The sequence below is a fragment of the Lycium barbarum genome, chromosome 10 (genome assembly GCF_019175385.1).
Source record: "Lycium barbarum isolate Lr01 chromosome 10, ASM1917538v2, whole genome shotgun sequence".
In the NCBI taxonomy this organism is placed as follows: Eukaryota; Viridiplantae; Streptophyta; class Magnoliopsida; order Solanales; family Solanaceae; genus Lycium; species Lycium barbarum.
The window spans coordinates 27,421,241-27,448,791 of NC_083346.1; the positions used below are offsets into that span (position 1 = coordinate 27,421,241).

Sequence of the window (27,551 nt, forward strand, 5' to 3'; positions counted from 1 at the left end):
CAAGTAAAGACCACCTAAGTATGCGAAAATAACTCACACATATATTACACATCCAGACATCAAATTTACTCATATGTGGGTACATAACATAATAATGTTCAATTCAAGCCAGATTGAATGCCACAACTTCGTTCTCACATTAACAGGGAGCAATAATACTATTAGCTCCTTTTATTATTGTCCCCTTGAATATATATACGCAAAACGAGAATCAAATACTGATCGATTCGCCATCGAGAACATTAACTTCAAAAAGACGATTATTGTGGTACGTTCTAACAGCTGCAGATCAAACAAGAACTCTCAAATAGGAAGCTTGTTCTTACTAGTCAAACATGCCTCAATGGCTTCTCCAATGGTCAAAAAGACCCTCCCTTCAATTTTCTTCAAAAAGTTGGCTAGCTTTAATTTGTGGATCACATGCCACCTTGGATTCGCTAGTGCCAACTGCAAACCAAACATAAACATTAATCGGTTCATGTGTACATTCAACAAGAAGGTTCAATATGAGAGACTTTTTGTACTTATTTTTCGTTTTTTTTTTCTTTTTCAAGAATTAGGCATAATTTGAAGAGAATTAGTTACCTGCATTCCATTTGATTCCAGCTCATTTTGCAGGTCCTCTAGAGCAGCTATACTGGATGTGTCAATGTTGAGCAAATCTACATCCATCAACATTTCAATGTAAATGAATAACAAAGTCATAGCTTTTACAAAGATTATAAATTACGCCAAACAAGCAAAAGTCGCACTTTGACTGGAACAATACTTACTCGACATGTCAAGGATAACTAGTTGCACTCTATCTTGATCAGCACTTTCTATGGCACCCTCATCTTGTTCTTCCAGTGCCAAGTTCAATATCCTGGATAATAAACAGCAGAAGACATTTACGATCAATAGGTATAAGTAGCGGTGTACATGGACCGGGTTGGTTCAGATTTTTTAAACACCAAACCAAACCAATTGCGTCGGATTTTTAAATTTATACACCAAATCAAACCAATAAAATTCGGGTTTTTCAAGCTCGGTTTTTCTCGGGTTATTCGGTTTTCTCGGGTTTTTTTCGGAATAGTCTTGATACAAAACATATAACTTTTACTTCAAATATCTCTTTAATCCTAGTAAGGTACAACTATATAATTAAGGTGTTTCTTAAGAAAATAACATAAAATGTGAGAAGAGTGATGACATTGTATTAAAACATTTAACAAAAGCTAATAAAATCGGTTAAAATAAATATTGCTAATTAACAAGCCATAAAGAAAATGACCATAATCTAAAAATATTAAGTCATGCTAAAATAAGTACGGCTAATAAGTATTAATTACATGACAAAGAAAAAAAAAACTTAAGTTATGTATTTTCACTCTCTAAATCAATTATGCAAAACTAAAGAATAGATATTCAACATTATTGTCATTCCTAATGGTAAATTGAATTTCTTTTGTTAGCATTAGTGTTGAGTTGATTTTGGTTTGGACTTTATTTGAATTACTAACATCCATACGATATAAAACTTATTGACGTTCAAAATTCTAAGTTCAAGCTTAAATAATATGATAATAGATAAAAAAAAACTACGAAAAAATTTAAGAAATATTTATAAATTACATTACAAATAAATATTTTTATGTATAAAATATTTTAAAAATTGAATACATGTAATGTCGGGTTGGTTTGGTTCGGTTTGACTTTTTTTAGTTAAACCCAAACCAAACCAATTATGGTCAGGTTTTTTTTTTCAACACCAAACCAAACCACTAGTTGAGTTTTTTTCTCGGTTTGACTCGGTTTATCGGTTTGGTGCGGTTTATCGATTTACTTTGTACACCCCTAGGTATAAGGATACAAGAGAAAAAGGCCAAAAGAATAATACTCCTAATATAACTTGGTCGATTGCATGGTATGGGAGTGGGGGTGTCAAATTAGGTTCATGAAAATATGACTAGCTCAACTTGTTATATAAATATTGGCAAGTCAATTTGGGGATAATCCTAGTTAGCTCATTTAAATGTTTGGGACAATAATATGCCCAAATTGAGTAAAAGAAAAAAGAACTTACCAAAACATTGTAAATTAATCCTTTTGGGTTTGGTTAGTTAAATATAGCACTAGTAAATAAAACAAAATGCTTTGGTTAGTTGTAGTTGATAATTAAACAAATAATAAAAGAACAAACAAACAAATTAAAAAAATGAGTTTGAGTTGAACGGTTTGGATTATAGCCGATCCCTCCCATCTTAACTCAAGCAAATTTTAGATAGATTATGACCCAATTAGTTTAAATCCATCCAAATTTAGCCCAATAATATGTGAGAGTGTTTAATTTAATTATAGTTTGAGGATATTGATACCTTCCTCTAATGAAGTTGGCATTTGCAAAACAAAGCAAAGCAGATTTGACTCTGACAATGAGAGCCCCAGGAGTTTTGGTAGCTATGGGATATTGCTCCACATCCCCAAACAAATCACTTCCTGGAAACCTTCCTAGTTTTTCTGTTCCAGGTTGGATTGAGTTCAGCATGATCTTTGCAAATGATATACCAACCTGAAATCAAGTACAATACATGCCCTATAGCAAGTTAATAACATTGGAGATGCAAAAGTATAAGTACAGTAAATTTCACTAAGGGTGTATTTGGTATGGTCCAATTTTTCATGTTTGGCTGGTCAAATTTTTTGGAAAACATTTTCTTTAAGAAAATAAATTTGCTGGTCAAATTTTTTGGAAAACATTTTCTTTAAGAAAATAATTTTTTTTAAAATGAGAAAAATGACTTTTCTTAGAGTAATGAAAACAAGTTTCATACTCTCTCGTCCCAATTTTTATGAGGGTTGACTTATTTGAGGAGTCAAACAACTCTTTCGTTGACTACGATTGTCTCCAACTCTTTTCATATATTCTGAATTATTAATTATGCAGACTTATCGCATTTTTTATGTAGCTTTCAAATATGTAAATTTTTTTTTACTCGAAGAATCTATGTTTTGAAATTGAGTCAAAGAAAGAGTTATTTGACTTCCCAAATAGATCAACCCTCATATAAATTGGGACGGAGGGAGTAAGTTGCATTCCAAGCACATTCTTTTCCCCACTCCAACGCCCACCCCTTGACCACCACACCCCTAGCCACCCTCGACTCCCCACTCCTCACCCCGCCCCAACCCCATAGTGTTTTTTTATATAACATATAAATACTCTTGAAATAACATTTTTTTACTTACTTAAAAAATACCAGAAATAAACAGAAAAATCACTTATTTGCCAAGAAAACATTTTCCTTCCGTACCAAGCACACCATATCCCAACCCATAAATACCATTCGGAAAAAACATTTACATATAAGTTTAAATTTTATTATATCTTAGTAATTTCTTCATAGACGCATTAATTTACAGCCAAAAAAAAAAGGAACGTGAGAAGGATATGGAACTAAATTTACATTTCCTAAAGTAAATTACAGTTACTTGTAAAGGGGATCTTTTTGATTTTTTTCGTTAACGGCTATAAAACGTCTTCATGTTGTAAACTGCCATAAACCAATCACATATAGCATAAACTTTTTTTGTACCAAAAGTATCCAAAATAATTTTATACCACTTAACCAAATGCCATATTTTCCCTAAACACAAACTTGTTAATATTCAAGAAGAAGAGTTAAAAGAAAAAGAAGTTACATACCGCGAGGAGCAGGCCAATCTCGACAGATACAAAAAGGACACCAAGAAATGCAGCAGCACAAGCTAGAAAATCCATCTTGTCTACTTTCCATATGTATTTAGCTTCACTTATGTTGATGAGTCCAGGCAAAGCAGAAAGTATAATGGAAGCAAGAATGGCTACTGGAGTGAAGTACAAAAGCCTTGTGAAAAATTCAAGTGATATTAGCACAGTTACAGCCATCACTATGTTGGACACAGCTGTTTCACAACCAGCACTGAAGTTCACTGCTGTTCTTGAGAATGATCCTGCATCGATTAAGTTTTCAAGAATTTAATTACATATATGATTATTATGATTATTCAACTTTCATTTTTCATCAAGGTCATTAAATTATTTTTGTAACGAAAAAGTCATTCAAACTTCACGTAAGTATCATAGAATTAATTAAGTCACAAGATTCTGTTTCGTAACAAACAGAACACTCAATTATGCTTTAAATGTCATAAAAACTAGAAAGTCGCGAAACTATCAACGAGAATATTGCTTTCCATTAAAACCCTCTTTTTGCCCCTTTGCATTAAAACCCTCTTATTTGGAAATATTAATAACTAAAAGACTCACCAGTTGCAACATAACAAGAAGTTAAGGATCCTGTAATGTTCATAACACCCATGGCCAGCATTTCCTTGTTTCCATCAAGACGGTACCCTTTCATAGTAGCAAAAGATCGACCAACTGCAATGGCTTCCTGTACGTTGAACATAATTCATAAAAATAAAAGACATTTATTAACCTGGAAAAGTAAGCAAGTAAAAATGTAGAAGCAGTTCAAATACACCCATAATATAGCAAATTACAATGTCATTTAGATAAGTTAATGCCTCATTTATATTTTTACATAATGAAATGTTTTAAACTTAATCATTCAAATCTTAGTTATTAAATCCATTTGTATTTGTAGGCCTGAATCTTAATTAATCATTTAGATTTAACAATTAACTACTTTTTTTTTAATGTTACAACCACTTAATTGGTCTGAATAGATCATAATGATTAAGATCTATAACAAAATTTTAATATCATTAAGATGTCTATTCAAGAATTTTTACAAAGATGACATTTCATCAGTTTCATTCATTAACTGCTATCATCATCATCCACCATTATCAATTGCCGCTGTCGTCACCCACCATTATCAACTACCACCACACATCACCTACAACCGCCATCTTCAGTCACACCGCTGTTAATCACTACAATCAACCATCACTACCACTTGACACCATTTACAATCACTACCACCGGTAAACCACCATTATCACAACAATCACCAATCACTGTCAACAATTACCACCATCGATGTTACACCTAAAAAATTTTCGCGTTATGTGCGTCGTAAGTATATTATGTAAGCCCAGAGAGATTATGGGACCCTTATAAGGTTAAGGAATACTTTTAACAAGTGTTAAGCAAGTGTCTAAAGGTTTCGGGATCAAGCGAATTGAAGAAATTAAGTCTATCGAAAATTTGGGAAAACTTGGCAGAATTTTGGACAGGAAATTTTGGTCCAACTTGAGAGGGGTATATCTCCTAGAATATGAGTAGTTATGGAATGCATAACCTATGTAAATTGAAGTTCAGCGAGTCTTCTTTCCAATGCAACTGAAAAATCGCGATTCTGAGAAGTATGGGATAGAAGTACGGCCCGTTCTTTGAAGTGCATCCCGCACTTTTTGCCCATACTTCACCCAAATTTTCCAAAAAAGTTGGATTTTAACCCTCCCAAGTATGGGCTGAAAGTACGACCCGTTCTTTGAAGCACGGCCAACACTTTTTGCCCGTACTTTGCCCGAAAATTTCAGAAACTTTAAAGTCGGGGGACATTTTTGTTTTGGCCTATAAAATGATTTTCCCACGACTTGGGGTCATTTTTTTCCATCAAAATAAAACCCTAGTGACCTTCTAATCTCTCTTAAACATCCAAAAACACCCATAAACATCTCAAATCAAATCAAGAAGAGATCAAGCCATAAAATCCTTAACTAATCCCTAGAAAGTGACTGTTCTTGGCTCTACTTGGAGTTGTGGAGAATTTGATCTTGAGGAGAGTTGTGTGTGGCTAAAGTTCTTCAAATATAAGGTATGTTCTTCATCGTATTGCTTATGTTGAGTTGATTTGGAGGTTTAGTGAGTCTTAAAATCAAGTGAATGGTGGTAGAGAAGTCATGAGGTATTAAGTTAAAGTTGATGAGTATGGGTTGATTTTTGTTATACCCCGTATTTTTGTATATTCGGAAAATTTGAAAAAAATTTTGACTTGTGAGAAATAAGGTCACATGTTGAATTTATTTAATATATATGTAGTTCATGAAAAATATTGATGTGGAAATACGGAGGAAGGCCAAGGGCAAAATTGGAATTTCGAAAATTAATTTCGGAAATTGCAAAATGAGATTCTTAATTAATTGGGCTCAAAAAAAAATTGAGGCCCAAACCAAGGGGTGGCCGGCCATTTTATGGCAAAGCCCATGGGATTTAATTAATTTTCCCATGTGCATATATTAGCCCCCCCTTATAGAAGCTTCAAGAGTTAAAGAGAAAGAGAAAGAAGAAAGAAAGAGAAAGAAGAGCAAAACAAAAGGCCATATTCGGCCATGTCCATGATTTTTGCCCCCTTAAAATCTTGCTCCTAAAATTATTTTCTTGTGGTATTCTTACTAATTTAAGGACCTTCTACGACGTGGTGTAGTTATTTCGGAAGATAGGGCGCTTGTTTCATCGATATAACATCTTGGTCAAGTGGAGAAGTTAAGAGAAAAAGGTAAGAATTAATTCCTTTTTATTATGTTATGAAGGTTTGTTTGTGTTGTAGTATGTAGAAATGAGTAGAATTTATGGAAATATGAAAGTTTGCATGGTGGGTGTATATGTGTGTATGTGGTCGTGTGTATATGTTGTTATATAGGCAAGATGAGTTAAATTTTATGTAGTATTCTAGTTGTGGTTGTTGTAAACTCTATATTGGAAATGGGAATTGAATGAATCCGGTTGAAGTTGTAAGATGGAGTAGGGGGCCGTGTGGTGTGGGAGATAAAATGGAAGTGAATTAATTTTGTTTAATATGTTAGTTGTGTTGTTGTGATCCTTATAATGTAAATGAAGGTTAAATGACTTAAGTTGGCCTTGAAATTGGTTGTAGAAGATTATGTCATTTTAGTGTGATTTTATGATACTATGGAAATGAAGTTATTAAAGTGTGGATTGTTGTTGTTGATTATGAATTTGAAAGTAGAAAATGCATCGTGGTAGTGTTGTTGCGTAGGTAGGAATTTCGGGTGTAACATGGAATTGATGGAATTGTTGAATATTGTGTAGATTGCTTGGAATGTTCTTGGCCTATGTTTGAATGATCTTAAATTAGTATGAGAATATGAAAATGTTGATATTGATTTGAAAGTGCAAGGTTGGTTTGGGAGTTGTTGCACTATTTGGAAAGAAGACAATTTGTGTTAGAATGCGTTTCAAATCGATTGTTGATGTTATTGGTATCGCTATTGGTATAGTTGTTGATATTTTGGCCGAGTTAAAATCTCGGGGATGTTGTATGTATATGGGAGATGCTGCCCAAATTTTTGTAGGCAAATATAAGTTAAGATTGAATTCTTAAAGGCTTGTAATTAATATTTGGTAATTGCGACCAATTGTAGGTTTTGGACGAAACGAGAATTGAGTTTGGAGAAGTGTAAGGAACGGATAAGGTATGTAAAGTTGTCCCTTTCCTTCTCTTGGCATGTCCTAGGTGTAATAGGTTTGGATTTGAGCCTCGGGGAACATTCTGTCCATAGAAATCCGAGTCTGGAAATGTCCCTTTTTCATCCAATAGAATTGAATCCTATAAGCATGTTTTGTTGAAAGAATTGTGCAAGCTTCTACAAATTGCCTAGAAAGTTAAGGAACTACCCTAGGACCTCCATGGATGACTCTATAGGCTTAATGTACGTAATTTGAGCCCATCGCTTCAGTTGACCCGAGGTGGGCCCACTATTCCCGATTTCACCCTTATTGTATTTTTAACTTGTCTTCGAGCGATTTTAAATGAAATGTCTTAACTACTCTTCTAACTACTAAATGAAACTTATTTTAAATATTCTATCGAGCCTTGTAAACTATTTTGGAATATGGAAATGACCCAGGAAGGTTAGTATCGCATAATCTATGTTGACATCCGAAATACATGCATTATGACCCTCGTGCGGTTTTATTAATAAGATTGTTATTTGAGACACTTCATCGAGTCCTTGTAAAATGTACTATGTTTTATACTGCATTAGTTTCTCACTACTCCACTCGTGGATGCCTCAATGTTTCCTTCACTGAGCCCGGGCCAGGATATGTTTTCATGCGTATTTCTCTGCATTGTTCGCCGCGTCCCGATGTGAGGGGGCAGGTATGACCGGTACATGGGTTCTGGAGTTATGGTGTGCCATGTACCTATATTCTGATATGTGATGATCTGATATGATATGGCCATTGTTATGTTATGACATGTTATGATATGTTACGGAGCTATTCCCTACTCTGGAGTTACGCTGTGTTGTGGCGCCAGTGACAGGGTGACGACCACGTTCTGTTCACCGAGTCCCTTAACGGGGCCGGATATGGCATATGTCTTTGCATACACTGTTTATGTTTGTCAATACGTATTTTGGACATATTGGACATCATTCTCATTTTCTGTACATTTTATTCCGATTATGATTTCATTACTAAATCCTATGCTTTACATATTCAGTACATACTCCGTACTGACTCCCTTTCTCCGGGGGCTGCGTTTCATGCCACGCAGGTGCTGACGCCCGTTTTGCTGACCCGCCCGCTTAGGCTCCTACTCTGCTATCTCGGAGTGCTCTCTTGTTCGGAGCCTACATTTTGGTATAGACTTTTCTGTTGTACATATGTATATATTATTCAGGGGTACGACGGGGCCCTGTCCCGTCTTATGTTTCTGTTGCTATCTGTAGAGGTCTGTAGACATACTTGTTGGTTGTGTATATGTTTTGGGTTGATCTGTTCTGTGATAGCCTTATCGGCTCCCACGCGCTATATCTGTTTATCTGTGGTAGTTAGTAACGCCAATTGCCTTCCATATCTGTATATTCTGTTTGTATACTAGTTTGGGTTATTGGGTACGTATGGGTGTCCAGCACGGACACTAGTCGCGACCTACGGGGTTGGGTTGTGACAAAAGTGGTATCAGAGCGAGGTTTGTCCTCAGAATGTCTACAGACCGTGTCTAGTAGAGTCCTGTTTATCGGTGTGTCGTGCACCACATCTATAGACAGGAGGCTACAGGACATTTAGGATGCTACCCTTCCTTCTTATCTTAGATCGTGCGATAGAGCGATATTATCAGGATGACTCCTCCCTAACGAATTGTTTTGTTTTCAGCCATGCCTCCGAAAAAGGCGACAGTTGCCCAGAAGGGCAAGTCAGCAGCGGCCGGAGAGACTAGCCGGGCTCAGAAAGTTACTCGGACCCTTGCTCAGATTATGCATGATACTGCGCCGCGCCCAGCAGACTCTGCTACGTCATCATCATCAGAGGAGTCTGGAGCAGCAACCGCTGCCACTATGGATCAGGGGGCGGCTTCACCAGTAGCTCCAGAGGCTCCAGCTCCTGAGCCCCCAGCTCCACAGCCAGGAGCGGAGGATAGGGCCCTGAGAGATGCGGTCCAGTTGCTGACCAGATTGGTGGCGGGACAGGTTCAGAGGCACGGATTGGGAGGTGACCGTGCAGACAGACATTACAGTTCGAGGGCCCGGGAGTTCTTGACTTGCAATCCTCCAGAGTTTTTAGGGACGAAGCCCGAGGAAGACCCCCAGGAGTTTATTAGAAAGATGCAGCGCACGTTGCGGTTGATTAAGGCTTCTGCGACCGAGTCCGTTGAGCTAGCTTCATACCGGTTGTACGAGGTAGCTGCTAATTGGTATGAGTCCTGGGAGCTGTCCAGGGGTGTCGGAGCTTCCCCAGCAGAGTGGGACGAGTTCACGGAGGCCTTTCTTGGCCACTTTTTGCCTCCGGAGCTACGTCGGGATAGAGCTGACAGATTTTTATTACTGAGGCAGGGAGGCAGGAGCGTCCGGGAGTATAGCCTAGAGTTTAACTCATTGGCCCGGTATGCGCCTGCTATGGTGGCTACTATGACCGACAGGATGCACCGGTACATAATGGGGTTGGACACTTACTTGGTTGATAGTTGTCTGGTGCTGGCTACTCAGCCCGGGATGGACATTGCCCGTATACAGGCGCACGCCAGGGTATGGAGGACCGGCATAGGGGGCATCGACCCGACAGGGGTCAGGACCGGAGCCGGCCCAAGAGGGCCAGATCAACTGGGTATTCGGGAGAGTTTCGGAGTACGCAGCCTCAGCAGCAGCAGCAGCAGCAGTCTGGCAGACATCTCTCCCAGCCGGCACAGAGTACACCTCCGCAGTCTTCAGGCAGGAGATTTGACAGCCCAGGGTATTCAGGAGCAGGCCAGAGCTCCAAGGCTTCAGGTTCACGGAGGGACAGGAGTTCCGGTCAGACGAGGCCACCCAGGCCTCAGTGTTCTCATTGTGGTAGGCACCATACTGGAGAGTGTTATCGTGCCACTGGTGCCTGTTTTTCTTGTGGCCGTCAAGGACACATTATGAGAGACTGTCCACAAAGGAGCGGTCCAGGTGGTATGGCTTAGCCTACTGGGTCAGCTGCTGGTTCTTCATCTTCATCCGTAGCTATGCGCCCCACGAGGCAGGGTACACCAGCACCAGCAGGTCGCGGCAGAGGTCGTGGTGGGGCTTCCAGTTCTAGCGGTCCTTCGAACCGCATCTATGCTTTTGCCAGCCGCCAGGATCAGGAGGCGTCGCCCAATGTTGTCACAGGTACATTATTGGTCTTCTCTCGATCTGTATATGCATTGATTGATCCAGGTTCTACTCTGTCATATATTTCTCCTCTCGTCGCTAGTCAAATTGGTATAATGCCCGAGCCTATAGAGCCATTTGAAGTAGCTACCCCGGTAGGGGATTTTATTATAGCGAGGCAGGTATATAAAGATTGTACAGTAATCATATGTGATCGTTGCACTAAGGCAGACTTGGTGGAGTTAGATATGGTTGAATTTGATGTTATTATGGGCATGGATTGGCTAGCTTCTTGTTACGCTAATGTTGATTGTCAGAAAAAGGTGGTTCACTTCCAATTTCCTGGGGAACCAGTTATAGAGTGGGCAGGCAATATAGCAACGCCGAAAGGTAAGTTTATTTCATACCTTAAGGCGAGGAAGATGATCCGAAAAGGGTATATTTATCATCTGGTTCGGGTACAAGATTTGAAAGCAGAAGCACCAACTCTTCAGTCAGTTCCGGTGGTTAATGAATTTCCAGATGTATTCCTAGATGAGCTTCCAGGTCTTACTCCAGAGCGGGAGATAGAGTTCACTATTGATTTGTTACCAGATACCCAGCCTATATCTATTCCCCCGTACAGAATGACACCTGCTGAATTAAAAGAATTAAAAGAGCAGCTGAAGGATTTATTAGAAAAAGGCTTCATCAGACCCAGCACCTCGCCTTGGGGAGCCCCGGTATTATTTGTAAGAAAGAAAGACGGGTCGCTTCGTATGTGTATTGACTATCGGCAGCTAAATAAGGTAACCATAAAGAATAAATACCCCCTCCCCAGAATTGATGATTTGTTTGATCAGTTGCAGGGCGCTAAGTGTTTTTCGAAGATAGATCTGCGGTCATGCTACCACCAGGTACGGGTACGAGAGGCTGATATTCCTAACACAACATTCCGAACCCGATATGGGCATTATGAATTCAGGGTGATGTCTTTTGGGCTGACTAATGCGCCAACGGTATTCATGGATCTGATGAATCGGGTATTCAGACCGTTCCTGGATATGTTCGTAATTGTATTTATTGATGATATTCTAGTTTACTCACGATCGGAGGAGGAACACGCAGATCATCTGAGGACGGTACTTGGGGTCCTACGACATCAGAAATTATATGCAAAATTTTCTAAGTGTGAATTCTGGCTGACATCAGTGGCATTTTTGGGACACATTATCGCAGCTGATGGTATCCGGGTGGACACACAGAAAATTGAAGGTGTGAAGAATTGGCCTAGACCCACGACGCCCACTGAGGTACGTAGTTTTTTGGGATTAGCAGGCTATTACAGAAGATTTGTGGAAAATTGTGCTTCGATTTCAGCGCCTTTAACGAGGCTAACTCAGAAGGGAGCCAAGTTCCAGTGGACTGATGCTTGTGAATGAAGCTTCCAGTTACTGAAGGAGAAGTTGACTACAGCTCCAGTTCTGACTCTTCCAGAAGGACCAGATGGGTACGTTATTTATTGTGATGCTTCTGGCGTTGGGTTAGGCTGTGTATTAATGCAGCACGGCAGAGTTATAGCCTACGCCTCCCGGCAGCTCAAAAAGAATGAAAGAAACTATCCCACTGATGATCTGGAGCTTGCAGCGGTGATCCATGCTCTGAAGATATGGAGACACTATTTATATGGCGTCTATGTTGATATTTATACAGATCACAAGAGCCTCCAGTATATCTTTAAGTAGAAGGAGCTAAATTTGCGGCAGAGAAGATGGTTGGAGCTGTTGAAAGACTATGATGTTGATATCCTGTATCACCCGGGCAAAGCTAATGTCGTGGCAGATGCACTCAGCCGCAAGTATATGGGTAGCTTGGAAGATTTGAAACCGCATAGGAAAGAGATAGTACGTGATATTCACCAGCTGGCTAATCTTGGAGTTCGTCTGGCCGATTCTGGAGATACGGGGATTTCTGTCCGAGGGGTTTCTGAATCATCTATTAGGGAAGATATAAAACGGCACCAATATGAAGATCCTGTTTTAGCACAGTACAGAGACACGGCCCATGAAAAGGAAAAGACCCCGTTCGAGGTTACACCAGACGGAATATTGCTATATCAAGGCAGATTGTGTGTTCCTAATATTACAGGGCTACGACAGCAGGTTATGAGCGAAGCACACTATGCCCGTTATTCTGTTCATCCGGGTTCGACGAAGATGTATCACGACCTCAGATGCCTGTACTGGTGGGATGGCATGAAACGGGACATCGCAGAGTTCGTTGCCCAATGCCCAAATTGTCAGCAGGTTAAAATTGAACATCAAAAGCCGGGTGGACTGTTGCAAGAAATGGAAATTCCGACCTGGAAGTGGGAGATAATTAATATGTACTTCATTACAGGTTTGCCTCGCACTCCACGGAAATATGACTCCATATGGGTTATTGTTGATAGGCTAACAAAATCAGCCCATTTCCTTCCGGCCAGAACTACTTATTCAGTTGAGGATTATGCCAGGCTATATATTAAAGAAATAGTGAAACTTCACGGAGTTCCTATATCTATTATTACTGATAGGGGTGCCCAGTTTACAGCAAATTTCTGGAGATCATTTCAAGAAGGATTGGGGACTCAAGTAAGTCTTAGTACAACATTCCATCCTCAGAGCGACGGGCAGGCCGAGCGCACTATACAGACGCTAGAAGATATGTTGCGGGCCTGTGTTATTGACTTCAGAGGTAGCTGGGATGATCATTTGCCACTGATTGAGTTTGCTTATAATAACAGCTACCATTCAAGCATCCAGATGGCACCGTACGAGGCTTTATATGGCAGGAAGTGCAGGTCACCGATCGGCTGGTTCGATGTTGGCGAAACTGAATTAATTGGCCCAGATATGGTCCAGCAGGCAGTCGATAAGGTGAAACTCATTCGAGAGCGGTTATTAGCAGCTCAGAGTCGCCAGAAATCGTATGCTGATAAGAGACGCCGACCCTTGGAGTTCCAGGTGGGTGATTGGGTATTTCTGAAGGTGTCGCCTATGAAGGGCGTCATGAGATTTGGCAGAAAAGGGAAGCTAAGTCCAAGATATATCGACCCTTATCAAATTGTTCGTAAGGTGGGCAGAGTTGCCTACGAATTAGATCTACCAGCTGACTTGGAAGCAGTACATCCGGTATTCCATGTGTCTATGCTTCGCAAATGCATTGGCGACCCTTCCAGAATATTTTCGATGGATGATATTCAGGTGACGGAAGAACTATCTTACGAAGAGCAGCCGGTAGCCATTCTGGATCGCCAGGTGAGGAGATTGCGCAATAAGGATGTGGCCTCCGTTAAAATATTGTGGTGAAACAAGAACAGAGAAGAGATGACCTGGGAGGCTGAAGAGGAAATGAAGAAAAAGTACCCTCATCTGTTTCCTATGCCTACAAGTAATTCCTATGCCTACAAGTAATTTAAATTCTGTGACTGGTTATATCGACTAAGGAATAAGTTATATGTGTTGTCTATATAAAGAACTTTTCCCAAAATACTTACAAGACCCCATAAAATTAATTTAACATTCGAGGACGAATGTTCAAAAAGGGGGGGAGGATGTTTTACCCCGTATTTTTGTATATTCGGAAAATTTGAAAAAAAATTTGACTTGTGAGAAATAAGGTCACATGTTGAATTTATTTAATATTTATGTAGTTCATGAAGAATATTGATGTGGAAATACGGAGGAAGGCCAAGGGCAAAATTGAAATTTCAGAAATTAATTTCGGGAATTGCAAAATGAGATTCTTAATTAATTGGGCTAAAAAAAAAAAAGAAAAATTGAGGCCCAAACCAAGGGGTGGCCGGCCATTTTATGGCAAAGCCCATGGGATTTAATTAATTTTCCCATGTGCATATATTAGCCCCCCCTTATAGAAGCTTCAAGAGTTAAAGAGAAAGAGAAAGAAGAAAGAAAGAGAATGAAGAGCAAAACAAAAGGCCATATTCGGCCATGTCCATGATTTTTGCCCCCTTAAAATCTTGCTCCTAAAATTATTTTCTTGTGGTATTCTTACTAATTTAAGGACCCTCTACGACGTGGTGTAGTAATTTCGGAAGATAGGGCGCTTGTTTCATCGATATAGCATCTTGGTCAAGTGGAGAAGTTAAGAGAAAAAGATAAGAATTAATTCCTTTTTATTATGTTATGAAGGTTTGTTTGTGTTGTAGTATGTAGAAATGAGTAGAATTTATGGAAATATGAAAGTTTGCATGGTGGGTGTATATGTGTGTATGTGGTCGTGTGTATATGTTGTTATATAGGCAAGATGAGTTAAATTTTATGTAGTATTCTAGTTGTGGTTGTTGTAAACTCTATATTGGAAATGGGAATTGAATGAATCCGGTTGAAGTTGTAAGATGGAGTAGGGGGCCGTGCGGTGTGGGAGATAAAATGGAAGTGAATTAATTTTGTTTAATATGTTAGTTGTGTTGTAGTGATCCTTATAATGTTAATGAAGGTTAAATGGCTTAAGTTGGCCTTGAAATTGGTTGTAGAAGATTATGTCATTTTAGTGTGATTTTATGATATTATGGAAATGAAGTTATTAAAGTGTGGATTGTTGTTGTTGATTATGAATTTGAAAGTAGAAAATGCATCGTGGTAGTGTTGTTGCGTAGGTAGGAATTTCGGGTGTAACATGGAATTGATGGAATTGTTGAATATTGTGTAGATTGCTTGGAATGTTCTTGGCCTATGTTTGAATGATCTTAAATTAGTATGAGAATATGAAAATGTTGATATTGATTTGAAAGTGCAAGGTTGGTTTGGGAGTTGTTGCACTATTTGGAAAGAAGACAATTTGTGTTAGAATGCGTTTCAAATCGATTGTTGATGTTATTGGTATCGCTATTGGTATGGTTGTTGATATTTTGGCCGAGTTAAAATCTCGGGGATGTTGTATGTATAGGGGAGATGCTGCCCAAATTTTTGTAGGCAAATATAAGTTAAGATTGAATTCTTAAAGGCTTGTAATTAATATTTGGTAATTGCGACCAATTGTAGGTTTTGGACGAAACGGGAATTGAGTTTGGAGAAGCGTAAGGAACGAATAAGGTATGTAAAGCTGTCCCTTTCCTTCTCTTGGCATGTCCTAGGTGTACTAGGTTTGGATTTGAGCCTCGGGGAACATTCTGTCCATAGAAATCCGAGTCTGGAAATGTCTCTTTTTCATCCAATAGAATTGAATCCTATAAGCATGTTTTGTTGAAAGAATTGTGCAAGCTTCTACAAATTGCCTAGAAAGTTAAGGAACTACCTTAGGACCTCCATGGATGACTCTATAGGCTTAATGTACGTAATTTGAGCCCATCGCTTCAGTTGACCCGAGGTGGGCCCACTATTCCCGATTTCACCCTTATTGTATTTTTAACTTGTCTTCGAGTGATTTTAAATGAAATGTCTTAACTACTCTTCTAACTACTAAATGACACTTATTTTAAATATTCTATCGAGCCTTGTAAACTATTTTGGAATATGGAAATGACCCAGGAAGGTTAGTATCGCATAATCTATGTTGACATCCGAAATACATGCACTATGACCCTCGTGCGGTTTTATTAATAAGATTGTTATTTGAGACACTTCATCGAGTCCTTGTAAAATGTACTATGTTTTATACTGCATTAGTTTCTCACTACTCCACTCGTGGATGCCTCAATGTTTCCTTCACTGAGCCCGGGCCAGGATATGTTTTCATGCGTATTTCTCTGCATTGTTCGCCGCGTCCCGATGTGAGGGGGCAGGTATGACCGGTACATGGGTTCTGGAGTTATGGTGTGCCATGTACCTATATTCTGATATGTGATGATCTGATATGATATGGCCATTATTATGTTATGACATGTTATGATATGTTACGGAGCTATTCCCTACTCTGGAATTATGCTGTGTTGTGGCGCCAGTGACGGGGTGGCGACCACGTTCTGTTCACCGAGTCCCTTAACGGGGCTGGATATGGCATATGTCTTTGCATACACTGTTTATGTTTGTCAATACGTATTTTGGACATATTGGACATCATTCTCATTTTCTGTACATTTTATTCCGATTATGATTTCATTATTGTATCCTATGCTTTACATATTCAGTACATACTCCGTACTGACCCCCTTTCTCCGGGGGCTGCGTTTCATGCCACGCAGGTGCTGATGCCCGTTTTGTTGACCCGCCCGCTTAGGCTCCTACTCTGCTATCTCGGAGTGCTCTCTTTTTCGGAGGCTACATTTTGGTATAGACTTTTCTGTTGTACATATGTATATATTATTCAGGGGTACGACGGGGCCCTGTCCCGTCTTATGTTTCTGTTGCAATCTGTAGAGGTCTGTAGACATACTTGTGGGTTGTGTATATGTTTTGGGTTGATCTGTTCTGTGATAGCCTTATCGGCTCCCACGCGCTATATCTGTTTATCTGTGGTAGTTAGTAACGCCAATTGCCTTCCATATATGTATATTATGTTTATATGCTAGTTTGGGTTATTGGGTACGTATGGGTGTCCAGCACGAACACTAGTCGCGACCTACGGGGTTGGGTCGTGACAATTTTTAAGAGAGTTTTGGATTGATTTAAGTTTAATTTGAATATAATCTCTTGGCTATGGTATTGTTGATGTTGTTGTTCTGTTTGGGAGTTATTTTGAGATTTGGAGCAAGTAAGTGGTATAGGAGAAATGCTGCCCGAATTTCGTTCGCTCATGTATTAGTCCAGTTCAACCGTATAAGCATTTCAATGGCTTAACCTTAGTATGAATCATTTTGAATGTAGAATTGTGAGCTCGGGAGAATAGGCGTTAAGTAGTTAAGGATACAACAAGGTATGTTAACGTTGTCCCTTTCTTTCTTATGGCATGATCTTATTGATACAAATCCACTCAAATGCTATCCATAATGTCCCTATTCCCAGAAATACTAAAAGCTCATGGTTCTTAACGTTCTTATGATATTGTTGACATTTGTCTCATGATTATTGATCTTTATCATATGATTATTGATTTTATTCATTGGTGTTGATCTCCTCTTATGATTATTGTTCCTTCAAGGTGAGATATGATGATGATGATAGTTTCATATGATAATCGGAGGTTTACTGACCTTACGTCACTCCGATAGATTTATAGATTTTATTTGGGCTCTCATGCTTGATTTTTATATATATGTATATATTTTCTCACACCGAGCCGCGCTATAGTCGGTCGGGCAGGCACGTAGATGTGCACACCATTGCAGTGGACATGTTATGATATTACCCCGGACGCAGGATGCCCTGGCCACGGGATGATGATGATATGACGATAACACTTAGCCTACACGGCTAGGTACGGTACTATATATGTATATATGAAAATGTTTTTTTTTTCTTAAAAAAAAAGCTAGGCATGCATGATATCCTCCTTAAGAGGCAATCAAATGTACAAGTTAATTCTCTTATCTTGTATTACCTTTATATCTTTTATATGTTGTTTTTCATGCCTTACATACTCGGTACATTATTCATACTGACGTCCTTTTATTTGTGGACGCTGCGCTCATTCCCGCAGGTAGACAGGGAGACGGTACATACATCTCAGCGTTGGTACAGGAGCACTCCATTTGTCTCGGAGTTACATCTCGTTTCGGTATGATTCTTTTGTGTACATATGGGTATGGCGGGGTCCTGTCCCATCCTTATTATGTTATGCATTCTATGTAGAGGCTCGTAGATAGATGTGTACATTTAGTAGTCCTATGACCTTTTCGGTCCATATTTCGTTATATCTTTTGGATATCCTTGTCGATTTGTGTACATAGGCACAGTTGATGATATATATAGCTTTCCTTACAGTTTATGACATCTATTAGTTAGCATTATGGCCCACTCAAGTATGATTATGAGATGCATGCATGTCAGGTGGTGCTCGGTAGGTTAGCTCCGGGTGCCCGTCATGGCCCTCGGGTTGGGTCGTGACAATCAATCACCACTATACATGCCAACCATCGTGCATCGTTCACCACCATCATCATTAGCTGTCACTATCATCCACCACAATTATATTATGAGTTGTCACCGCCAACAACAACTATGAACCACTACTGCTAGCCACAGTCAACACTAATTACTACCCACAACACCATCATTAGCCAACACCATCCCCAATCTATTAGGGTTTGCCCTGAATTTCCTACTTTATTTGGATTCTACATGATTGTGGTTTACCTCAAAAAGGTTTTCTTGGTGGAAAAGGTTTTCTTGATAGAAAAGAACTTCTATAGCTATCCTTTTCTTGAAGGAGAAATTTTAGACTTCTATAAATAGGATATCTTTCTTCTCATAAAACAACATCCACAATGTAGTTCTTTAGAGCTTTGTTTTGGGGGAGATTATTTTTTCAATAGGATTTTATGCTTTTATATTAGTTTTCTCATACGTAGGCCAATTGGCCAAACCATATTAGAATAATATGCTTCTTTTAATATAGTTTTCCTTGTCATCTGATTTATCGTGTTTAAGGTTTGCAAATTATTAGCTTTCGCATGACGCCCTAATTATTCCGATCTCAACAAGTGGTCAGAGCCGATGGTTCAACAAGGTTGAAAACAGGTTCAAAACAGATTCATTACAAGTTGCAGCCTATTGACGTTAATAAAGGTTTTTTTTTTTTTTATCAAATAAGAAAAGAAAAAGAAAAAAAAGTCTGAAATGCTACGTATGGAGATGAAATTTCAATCATATTCTCAACAATCTTACTGCTGCATATTTTTAAAGCAAAAATAATTTTTAACTCAAGCTTAATTTAACGCATGAGCTCCAATTTTCAACTCATGCTTACTTTTAACGTATGAGTTCAATTTTTCAACCCTTGCTTATTTTAAACGTTTGGGCCAATTTCAAACCATGTTCACTTTTAACAGTTGAGCTCCACTTTCAACTTGTGCTCACTTTTAACGCACAAGGCTCAAATTTTCAACCATATCTTCTTTTAACCATGTCAGGCAGCAGTGATGAAGATTATGTGAAGGACAATCAAGATAGCCAAAGGGAGATTTGTTAGGGTTTGCCCTGAATTTGCTATTTTATTTGGATTCTACATAATTGTGGTTTACCTCAAAAAGGTTTTCTTGGTGGAAAAGGTTTTCTTGCTAGAAAAGAACTCTTCTATATCTATATTTTTCTTGAAGGAGAAGTTGTAGACTTCTATAAATAGGAGATCTTTCTTCTCATATAATAACACAATAACATCCACAATGTAGTCCTTTGGAGAGTTTTGTTTAGGGGGAGATTATTTTTTCAATAGGATTTTATGCTTTTATATTAGTTTTCTCATATGTAGGCCAATTGACCAAACCATATTAGAATAATATGCTTATTTTAATATAGTTTTCTTTGTCGTCTGATTTATCGTGTTTAAGGTTTGCAAATTATTAGCTTCCGCAGGAAGCCCTGATTATTTCGATCCCAACACAATCGACACCTACAACCACCAGCCGCTAGTCATCACTACTACCAACCGCCGCATAACTTTTTGAAATTATTTGGTTGATAAAGTATTTGATTAATTTAATTTTTTATTAAATTCTATATCTATTAGTTCTTAAATAAAAATAAGTTTTATACATTCAGATGTCGAAAAAACATACAATCTTCATTATAGTATTCAGATCTTAAAACATATTTTAATATTCAGTTGTATATTCAAATTCATACATCTAAATCTTGATGCACATCTTAATATTTAGATGTGTATTCAGATTCAAACTTTTTAATCTTCATAAAAATAAATTAGGATAAATCTTTTAAACAAAAATAACATCCGCCAATTGTTTAACTATAATCAAGAAATCAACATACCGTGAGGGCGACAAGTGCAACGATTAGCCCAATTTTGGCTGCTTCAGCAGTGTGGGGACTATTGAACTGCAATTCATGGATAGAACTTGGGTTCAATCCTCCAATGATGTGCTTCACTATCTTAACTCCATGTTTATCGGCTCTTGTCAAGAAAACAATAAGTGTTGACAGAATTACAGACAGCAGTGGTGCCATTGCAGCTAACCAGAACAGTTTCTTGTACTTCCTTGCCTGAAATATCAATATGGTCGAAACTAATTCATTTTGACCATTCAAATAACTAAATTATCACAACTTCTGATACTATACTAAAGCTGATGTTCTTCGTTCAATATGGGATGGAAATAAGTACAAATTGGCTGAAAATTATACCATATATATAAGGTGAAAATTATGTTTTATGTATATATAGTAGATATTAGAATTCCCTTGGCTTCTTGTGTGTTTATTTCTATATATTCTAAACCTCATAGTAAAATTTTTGACTCCGCCACTGATAAGTACAATGAGTGAAATACACTTACAAAGGAGATAGTTACTTACCAGATAGTACTTGGTAAGAAGGATGAAGATCAGAAATGAACTCCCAATCATAAAGCTAAAAGTATGCAACTGCCAAAACAAACACTTGAATTAGCTGACTTATGAAAAAAAAAAAACAGATATTATGCTGTAGAAAGAATGGAGAAGACAAAAAGGACAAATTGATTTACTGTATTCATTGATTTGCAGATTGAAGTTAAGACAGAGATGATATCCGTCTTATTTGTAAAGTTTGAAATCCCAAGCAGTGATTTGAGCTGTTGTAGACCAATCACAGAGGCAGCACCAGCCATGAAACCAACAATAGCAGCATGTGATAGAAAATCAACCAGAAATCCCAACCTGCAATTAATGAGTGATATCTCTACACAATTAGCACTAACATTCATTAACTGATAATAGTAAATTTTAAGATGAACCTGAGGAAAAATTAAACTTACCTAAGTAGTCCAAACGCAGCTTGAAAAATACCGGCGAAGAAGGTCACCGTAAGCACGAGCTTACGGTATCCAATTGGATTAGCTGTAGGATCTTCAAGTTTCTGAATCATTGAGGACAAGAGAAGTGAAACAACAGCAACTGGTCCAATTGCTATCTCTCTTGAACTCCCCATCATAGCGTAAATAAGTGGCGGAATAACACTTGTGTCTAGTAGAAATTAACAGAAATTTGTTAGGACGTTTTAGTGTAATTCGTAAAATAGAAAATTAAACCACAACCTTGTAGTAGAACGATTTCACTTACACAGGCCATATTGAGGATCAAGTTTTGCGAGAGTCGCGTAGCCAATGCTCTACATAAGTAATAATAAATGAAAAGATCAGTGTTGAAACATGACAAACTTATGTGTTACAGTCAAACCACACTATAACAATCATCCTCTATAATAACATTTCACTATAACTACTATGTTTTGTTTTCTCTGGAACCGATCTTTCATATGTTATCTTAAATTATATTCTCTATAATAGCATTTCGCTATAGCAGCAAAAAAAATATCGAAACAAACAATGTTGTTATAGAGATATTTGATTGTATCAGTAGAACTTTAACTTAATTAATTTACCTGAGGAATGCAAAGGCTTGCAAGAGTTAAACCAGCCAAGACATCCCTTTTGAATTTTGTTACATTGTATTCTTTACACCAAGATAGGGGAGGAAATATGACGTTGATAATCGAAACGAGTGCAGGAACAGGCTGCTTTCCAATGCATTCAAGCTTGTTTTCAAGAGGACAGATTACTGTTTTCTTGAATGAAGTCTTCAGATTTGATAACCAGCCTGGTGGTTTCGGCACATTTAGAACCCAATCACGCCTTCTCTCGTTGTCAGAAGCCATAGGTGTTTGAACTGTTTGGGAGAACTGAGAAAATTGTACTTTCTCAGTTCCTTGAAGTGTTTGCGAGAACCCTTTTGTGTTTGATGCCTCTAATTGTGAGAACTCTGTCTCACCTTCTCTTGATACAGCCATTTTCTTGTTTCTCTTTAGCCAATACAAGTTAGAATGTGTTTGAAGATGAAGCTAATGGCTAAGGCCTCAAAGTGAATTTATGGCCCTTGGCAGAGCTGAAGTTGTTAAAGGCATAACTTCAACTAAAAAGGCTTTAATCAGCTTCTTTAACTTAAAAAATTATTTTCTTCACTAAAATTTATTGGAAAGAAAGTGAATAGTAGGAGTATCTGAAAAGAAAAGTGTCTCACTGTTTAAAACATGGTTTTCTTTTACTTCATAAAGAGTCATTCCTTAGCTCCCATTTGGCCATATATTTTGAGAGCATATTTTGAAGATTTATTTTCAAATCTTTGTTTTGCCATAAAATTTTGATAGATTTGGTAACAAATCTTCAAATCTCAAATTCTGGCTCAAACCCATTTTTGGGCCAAGATCTGTGTTTTGACCTTTTCAAACCTTTTAAAAACTACCCCAAACTCTTGTATGACCTAACTAATTATATCTACCATGTTCCTCCATTAAAGCCGTATCTACCATGTTTCCACAATTACTACTGTTATGGGAAGATTATATTAAAGAATAGCTAGTTACTACCCCTTTTTTTTGTTGCACGGATGGATCTTTGTATTGTAATTTGAATTGTAGTAGCTAGTAAGTGTGTTATTAGTAATTGTTATTAAAATACCATGTTCTGCATAATTTGGGATTAGCAACTACGTATGTTTTGTATGGTGGGATATTTTTGATAGATTTTAGAACTTCCATGAGTAATATTTCATGTTTTCCAACACAAAAAGTGAAATATGTTTAAAAAAACTATGGCCAAACGTTCAAAACGTTCAAAACTTCACCCAAATCAAGTTTTTTTTTTTTTTTTTTGGAAATCTATGGCCAAACACTAGCTTAGTGTCTAGTAAAGATATTGGGTTCGTGCGATCGAGAAATGGGTTGAAAGGCAAAAATAATGGATTTTCTCCCCTGCATGCACAATATATACAACAGCAACAACTTAGCATATTCAGTGCAATCTTGTAAATAGGGTCGAAGATGGTAGAATGTACGTAGACCTTACCCTTATCTTTGCAAGGTAGGGAGGTTTTTTTTCGATAGACCCTCGACTTAAAAAAGTAAAAACGTGCACAATATATGGATTCTATAAAAGTTTACTAGTTACAATACAAGTTTCACATGGTTTCAAAAGGGTCAACATGGTTGTTATTTCATGCTGTTTCTACTCTTCTATTATACTTAACTAAAATAATGTGATATGTCACTATTGGCAAAATATTCTTAAGGACAGCATCTTAAACATGCCTTAACTTCAATAATTTTTGTGATTATTCAACAAAATTTCAATCTCTTAACGGCAAAATTGTCTAAAACAAACAAAGAAAACATAGTGTTATATTGCTTGCTTTGGACCAAGCCCCAAAAGGCCTCATACCATTTAAGAGTATTAACTTCTTTTTCTTTCTACTTTTCAAGTGGACTTTACTCACACACACTCAATATCAACAAACTTTCCACTAGATAGTACATTTCCTTCTTTTAGAAAACCTTATTCGACTGTTGAGCTCTTGGAATCTAAGTGTATTTATGGTGCAAGCGTGATTTTTAGGTAGCCAATCCAAGATAAATTTGTCCCAGAGGTGATATATAGTACTCTCCTCAGTATCTCTATTTGTAAATGAGTTTATAAAATGTCTTGCACAACTTCTTTAATGAAAAAAAGTGAAATATTCCCACTCAAAAAATGCTAATCAGAATATAGAAATGGTACCAATAACTTAGATAGTACCTAGAATGCAATAAGGTCACTGCAAAGGTCACAGGGATATTGATGTAACGTTTCATTGTTTAGCTTCTTTCATTTGAGCATGGCAAATGAAAAGGACATCATTAAAATCTTATCTCTTTGGAGGTCCTTATTCTCAATTTTAGTCCTACCATTTCCTCATTCAATCTTCAGCACAGATGAGCATGCACTGGAGAGTTAGTTTCAGGTTTATGTCCTTAACTTGCTCATAAAAAGTAAGCAGTCAATGAAGGGCCAAGAGCAAGTATTTGCACTGATGATAGATATAATGCCATACATTGAATCAATAGAAACATTGTTTGTTATTGTTAATTGTCTCTTGAATTCTATAAATCCTAATTATATCAGATTTCCTAGTGGGTTTGGGAAAGCATTCTCAATTTGTAGGATTAGGACGGATATATAGGATCTATATACAGGAGTTGTAATTAGGGATTATGTACAATTCTTCTTATTATAGTGGAAAATTCTCTCTGCTTCTGCCGCGAGGATTAGGCTTAGCAGGACCCTGTTAAATCCTTATATTATTTTTCTTCACCATTTGCTCTGGTGTGATTGTGTGCTAGTTAGTCCACGATCTTTCACAACAGCTATATTGCTCTAGACTATAATGATCAAAATTCTTAGGTATAAATTGGACCTCTACCATCCCTGATAACATATTACTGTATGAGACCAATCAAATTTATGAAAACTTGCTATTAGAGAAGTATATTTCTATTTACTTAATTATATCTTCAATAATATCCTCACCAGTTGGTTTCACAAAGATTAAATACTTTAACAGGTACACAGATCGATTTGTGCTGTTTCTTTTAAAGTCAGAATAGACATGCATAACCAGAAGCTTCATTCAAATAGAGTAGCAGTTTTCTTGGAAGTAGCTGCTAGACCAATTAGTGAGGACAAACAGTATAGCACTTCAAATTTGCCTGCTGTTTGTGCTCCACTTGTTACTACACAGAAATTGTTCTAAAATCAACTCTTTTTGGGTCCCAGGGACCACAATGTTCTGATATGACGTTATTAGTTAGTGAATAAATAAAGTACTAATAATAATTTATTGAAACCTTTCTGTCAGAGGACACCTATTTTACTGAGTGGAATTGGTGAACCCTATGTTACTTATCTAGCCAAATATCCCGTCCATATACAAGATTTATTACCACACTGCCTATTTTACAGGCTCTATTCAATTATCAACAATGCATTATTTATGCGTTGATTATACAAAGTAGTGAATGCTTTAAGGTTGGTCATGATGTGATATGTCACGGTTAAATTAGCATGATCTTAGAGGAACATGCACGAGGTTAATAATCGACGGAATATAATAATGTTTCCAGAAAAAGAGAAGCACTAATTTTTTCTAGTGCAATTGCAGTTGGTAAGTAGAAGCATTTCTTCTTTAATAACAGTTAAGTAGATTTACCGAATTATTTCCTCGGTTATATCTCTCTATTTATTTTTTGAAAAAAATCCCAGTGACTGAGTTGGTGAGGGTTTAATGGACAAGGTTCGTTCATCCTTTTTTTTTTTTTTTTTTTCTTGGTCATGTTTCTAAGAAAGATAAATACTATTCTATTTTTTTTCTGGTTGAGTTGACGTGGTCACGTGGGGTTGAGGATTCGTCCAAAATTTTGATTGCACATTTAGGGTAACCTCATATTGAATGCTCATGAGTCATGACCAAAGATAAACAATTCATTTTAAAGCAATACTTCTTGGATAACGAATTTCTTGAAATTAAGTAAAATAGCAAAAATTATGTGATAATTATGATAAAAGAAAGCATAGTGATTTTTTTATAGTAAAATAGCAAAAACTATATGACGTTTCTGATACAAAAGAAAAAAAAAAAGTCACCTTTTGAGTAAATAGCATATGTTATGTGACTTTTCAGATACAAAAGAAAGAAAAGAGAAATCATCTTTTGAATAAAATAGCAAAAATTATGTAATGTTTCTGATACAAAAGAAAGAAAAGTAATCTTTTGATGAAACAAACAAAAAAAAAAAAAAAAAAAAACCCTATTCACCTGTTTCCAATAGTTCAATAACCTTTCAAAGGAATGAACTTTGAGTTTTCCCATGGGTTCTCACCTTCTCTTTCACTTTTTTCCATTCTTTTTCACGTTTCTAAGAAAGAGCAAAACTAGCCATTTTTGTTAGGTTGGTTGTGGGGTAGGTGAATTTAGGACGATCATCTAAACTTTTATTTTTTGGTTAGGTTGGTTGGAGGGTTCATTTTAAAAAATAAATAAATTATTATATGATATTTGAAACTTTCTGAATCGATTAATTCAGACTTCTTAAAGTATGAGACTCATTTAAGGGGAAATTACTCCCTCCTTACTTAGAATTTCTTCATTTTTAGAGTTTAAATTTAAAACCTTTGATTAAAGATATATGGAGGGACGAGGGATCCATCCATCTCACTATGCACCCTTGATGAAGATTTAATTTCGTGCGCATTCCAAGGGTTTTGGTCTCTTTATCGAAACCTAATTAGGTGCTAAGGAGATAATCGTATTTGAGATGTGAGATTGACTCAACTAGAACGAAGAAGAATCTAAGAAAATAAGGTACCCTCATGATTGCAGTGGTATTCTTTTCTTGAGGTTTAGAACGAAGAAGAATCTAAGAATAGTAGCTAATTGACCATTTCGTTTGGTTCCTCCAAAAAGAGTAAAAACTATTCCACTTCATGTTGTGTGCTTTTCTCAGCCTTTCCTTATCCTCCATTAAATAATGGTGTTTGCCTTTCCCTATTCATGATCTACTACTAATTAATCTTCCCCATATTTCAGTCTCTATACAGATCTCCACTATGGATGAACTACATCAACTCTTCATCTTAATATGTAATCGACCTGATTAAGTTTATATATATTCCTTAATGATTAGCAAAAAATAATAGAGTAATACTGAAAGAAATATCTGTAATCTTTTGCAAAGTATAATGACTATATAGCTAGAATTGCCTTCTTTTCCCTTTGCATTTACACGAAGTGAAGGTATGAGTTATTACGTACAAATGAAATCTTAAACGAATAATATTATAAGGCTTTCCGTATTCGCTATTTATATCCATCGTTGTGTTATTACTTGGACTTTTCACTACATGAAAATGCCTTTCGTCACATTTAAAAAGTGTTACACGAAATGTACTTATGAAAGTGTCTGTTTATCATGTGATATTTTTCTTTTATCGTCACCAACTTTGATGTAGCTAAAGTTTCAAATTTTACTTTTCATGAGCAATGTGTTAAAAGGGGACAAGAAAGGGCTTTATTTTTTAAATTTATGAATTAATCAAAAAG

The 27,551-nt window shown here is 37.2% G+C and overlaps 1 protein-coding gene across 1 annotated transcript; it reads right to left on the bottom strand.

Moving 5' to 3' along the window:
- Positions 1-19: 19 nt before the first annotated feature.
- LOC132614348 (low affinity sulfate transporter 3-like) lies at positions 20-22,654 on the bottom strand. Its single transcript, XM_060328775.1, has 12 exons — positions 22,027-22,654; positions 21,705-21,753; positions 21,401-21,608; positions 21,131-21,302; positions 20,961-21,029; positions 20,418-20,648; positions 4,289-4,415; positions 3,686-3,972; positions 2,358-2,551; positions 774-865; positions 586-662; positions 20-447 (listed from the first exon to the last, which is right to left on the bottom strand). The coding sequence occupies exons 1-12, from the start codon at positions 22,429-22,431 to the stop codon at positions 304-306; spliced, it is 2,055 nt and encodes a 684-aa protein (XP_060184758.1). The 5' UTR covers positions 22,432-22,654; the 3' UTR covers positions 20-303.
- Positions 22,655-27,551: the final 4,897 nt, after the last annotated feature.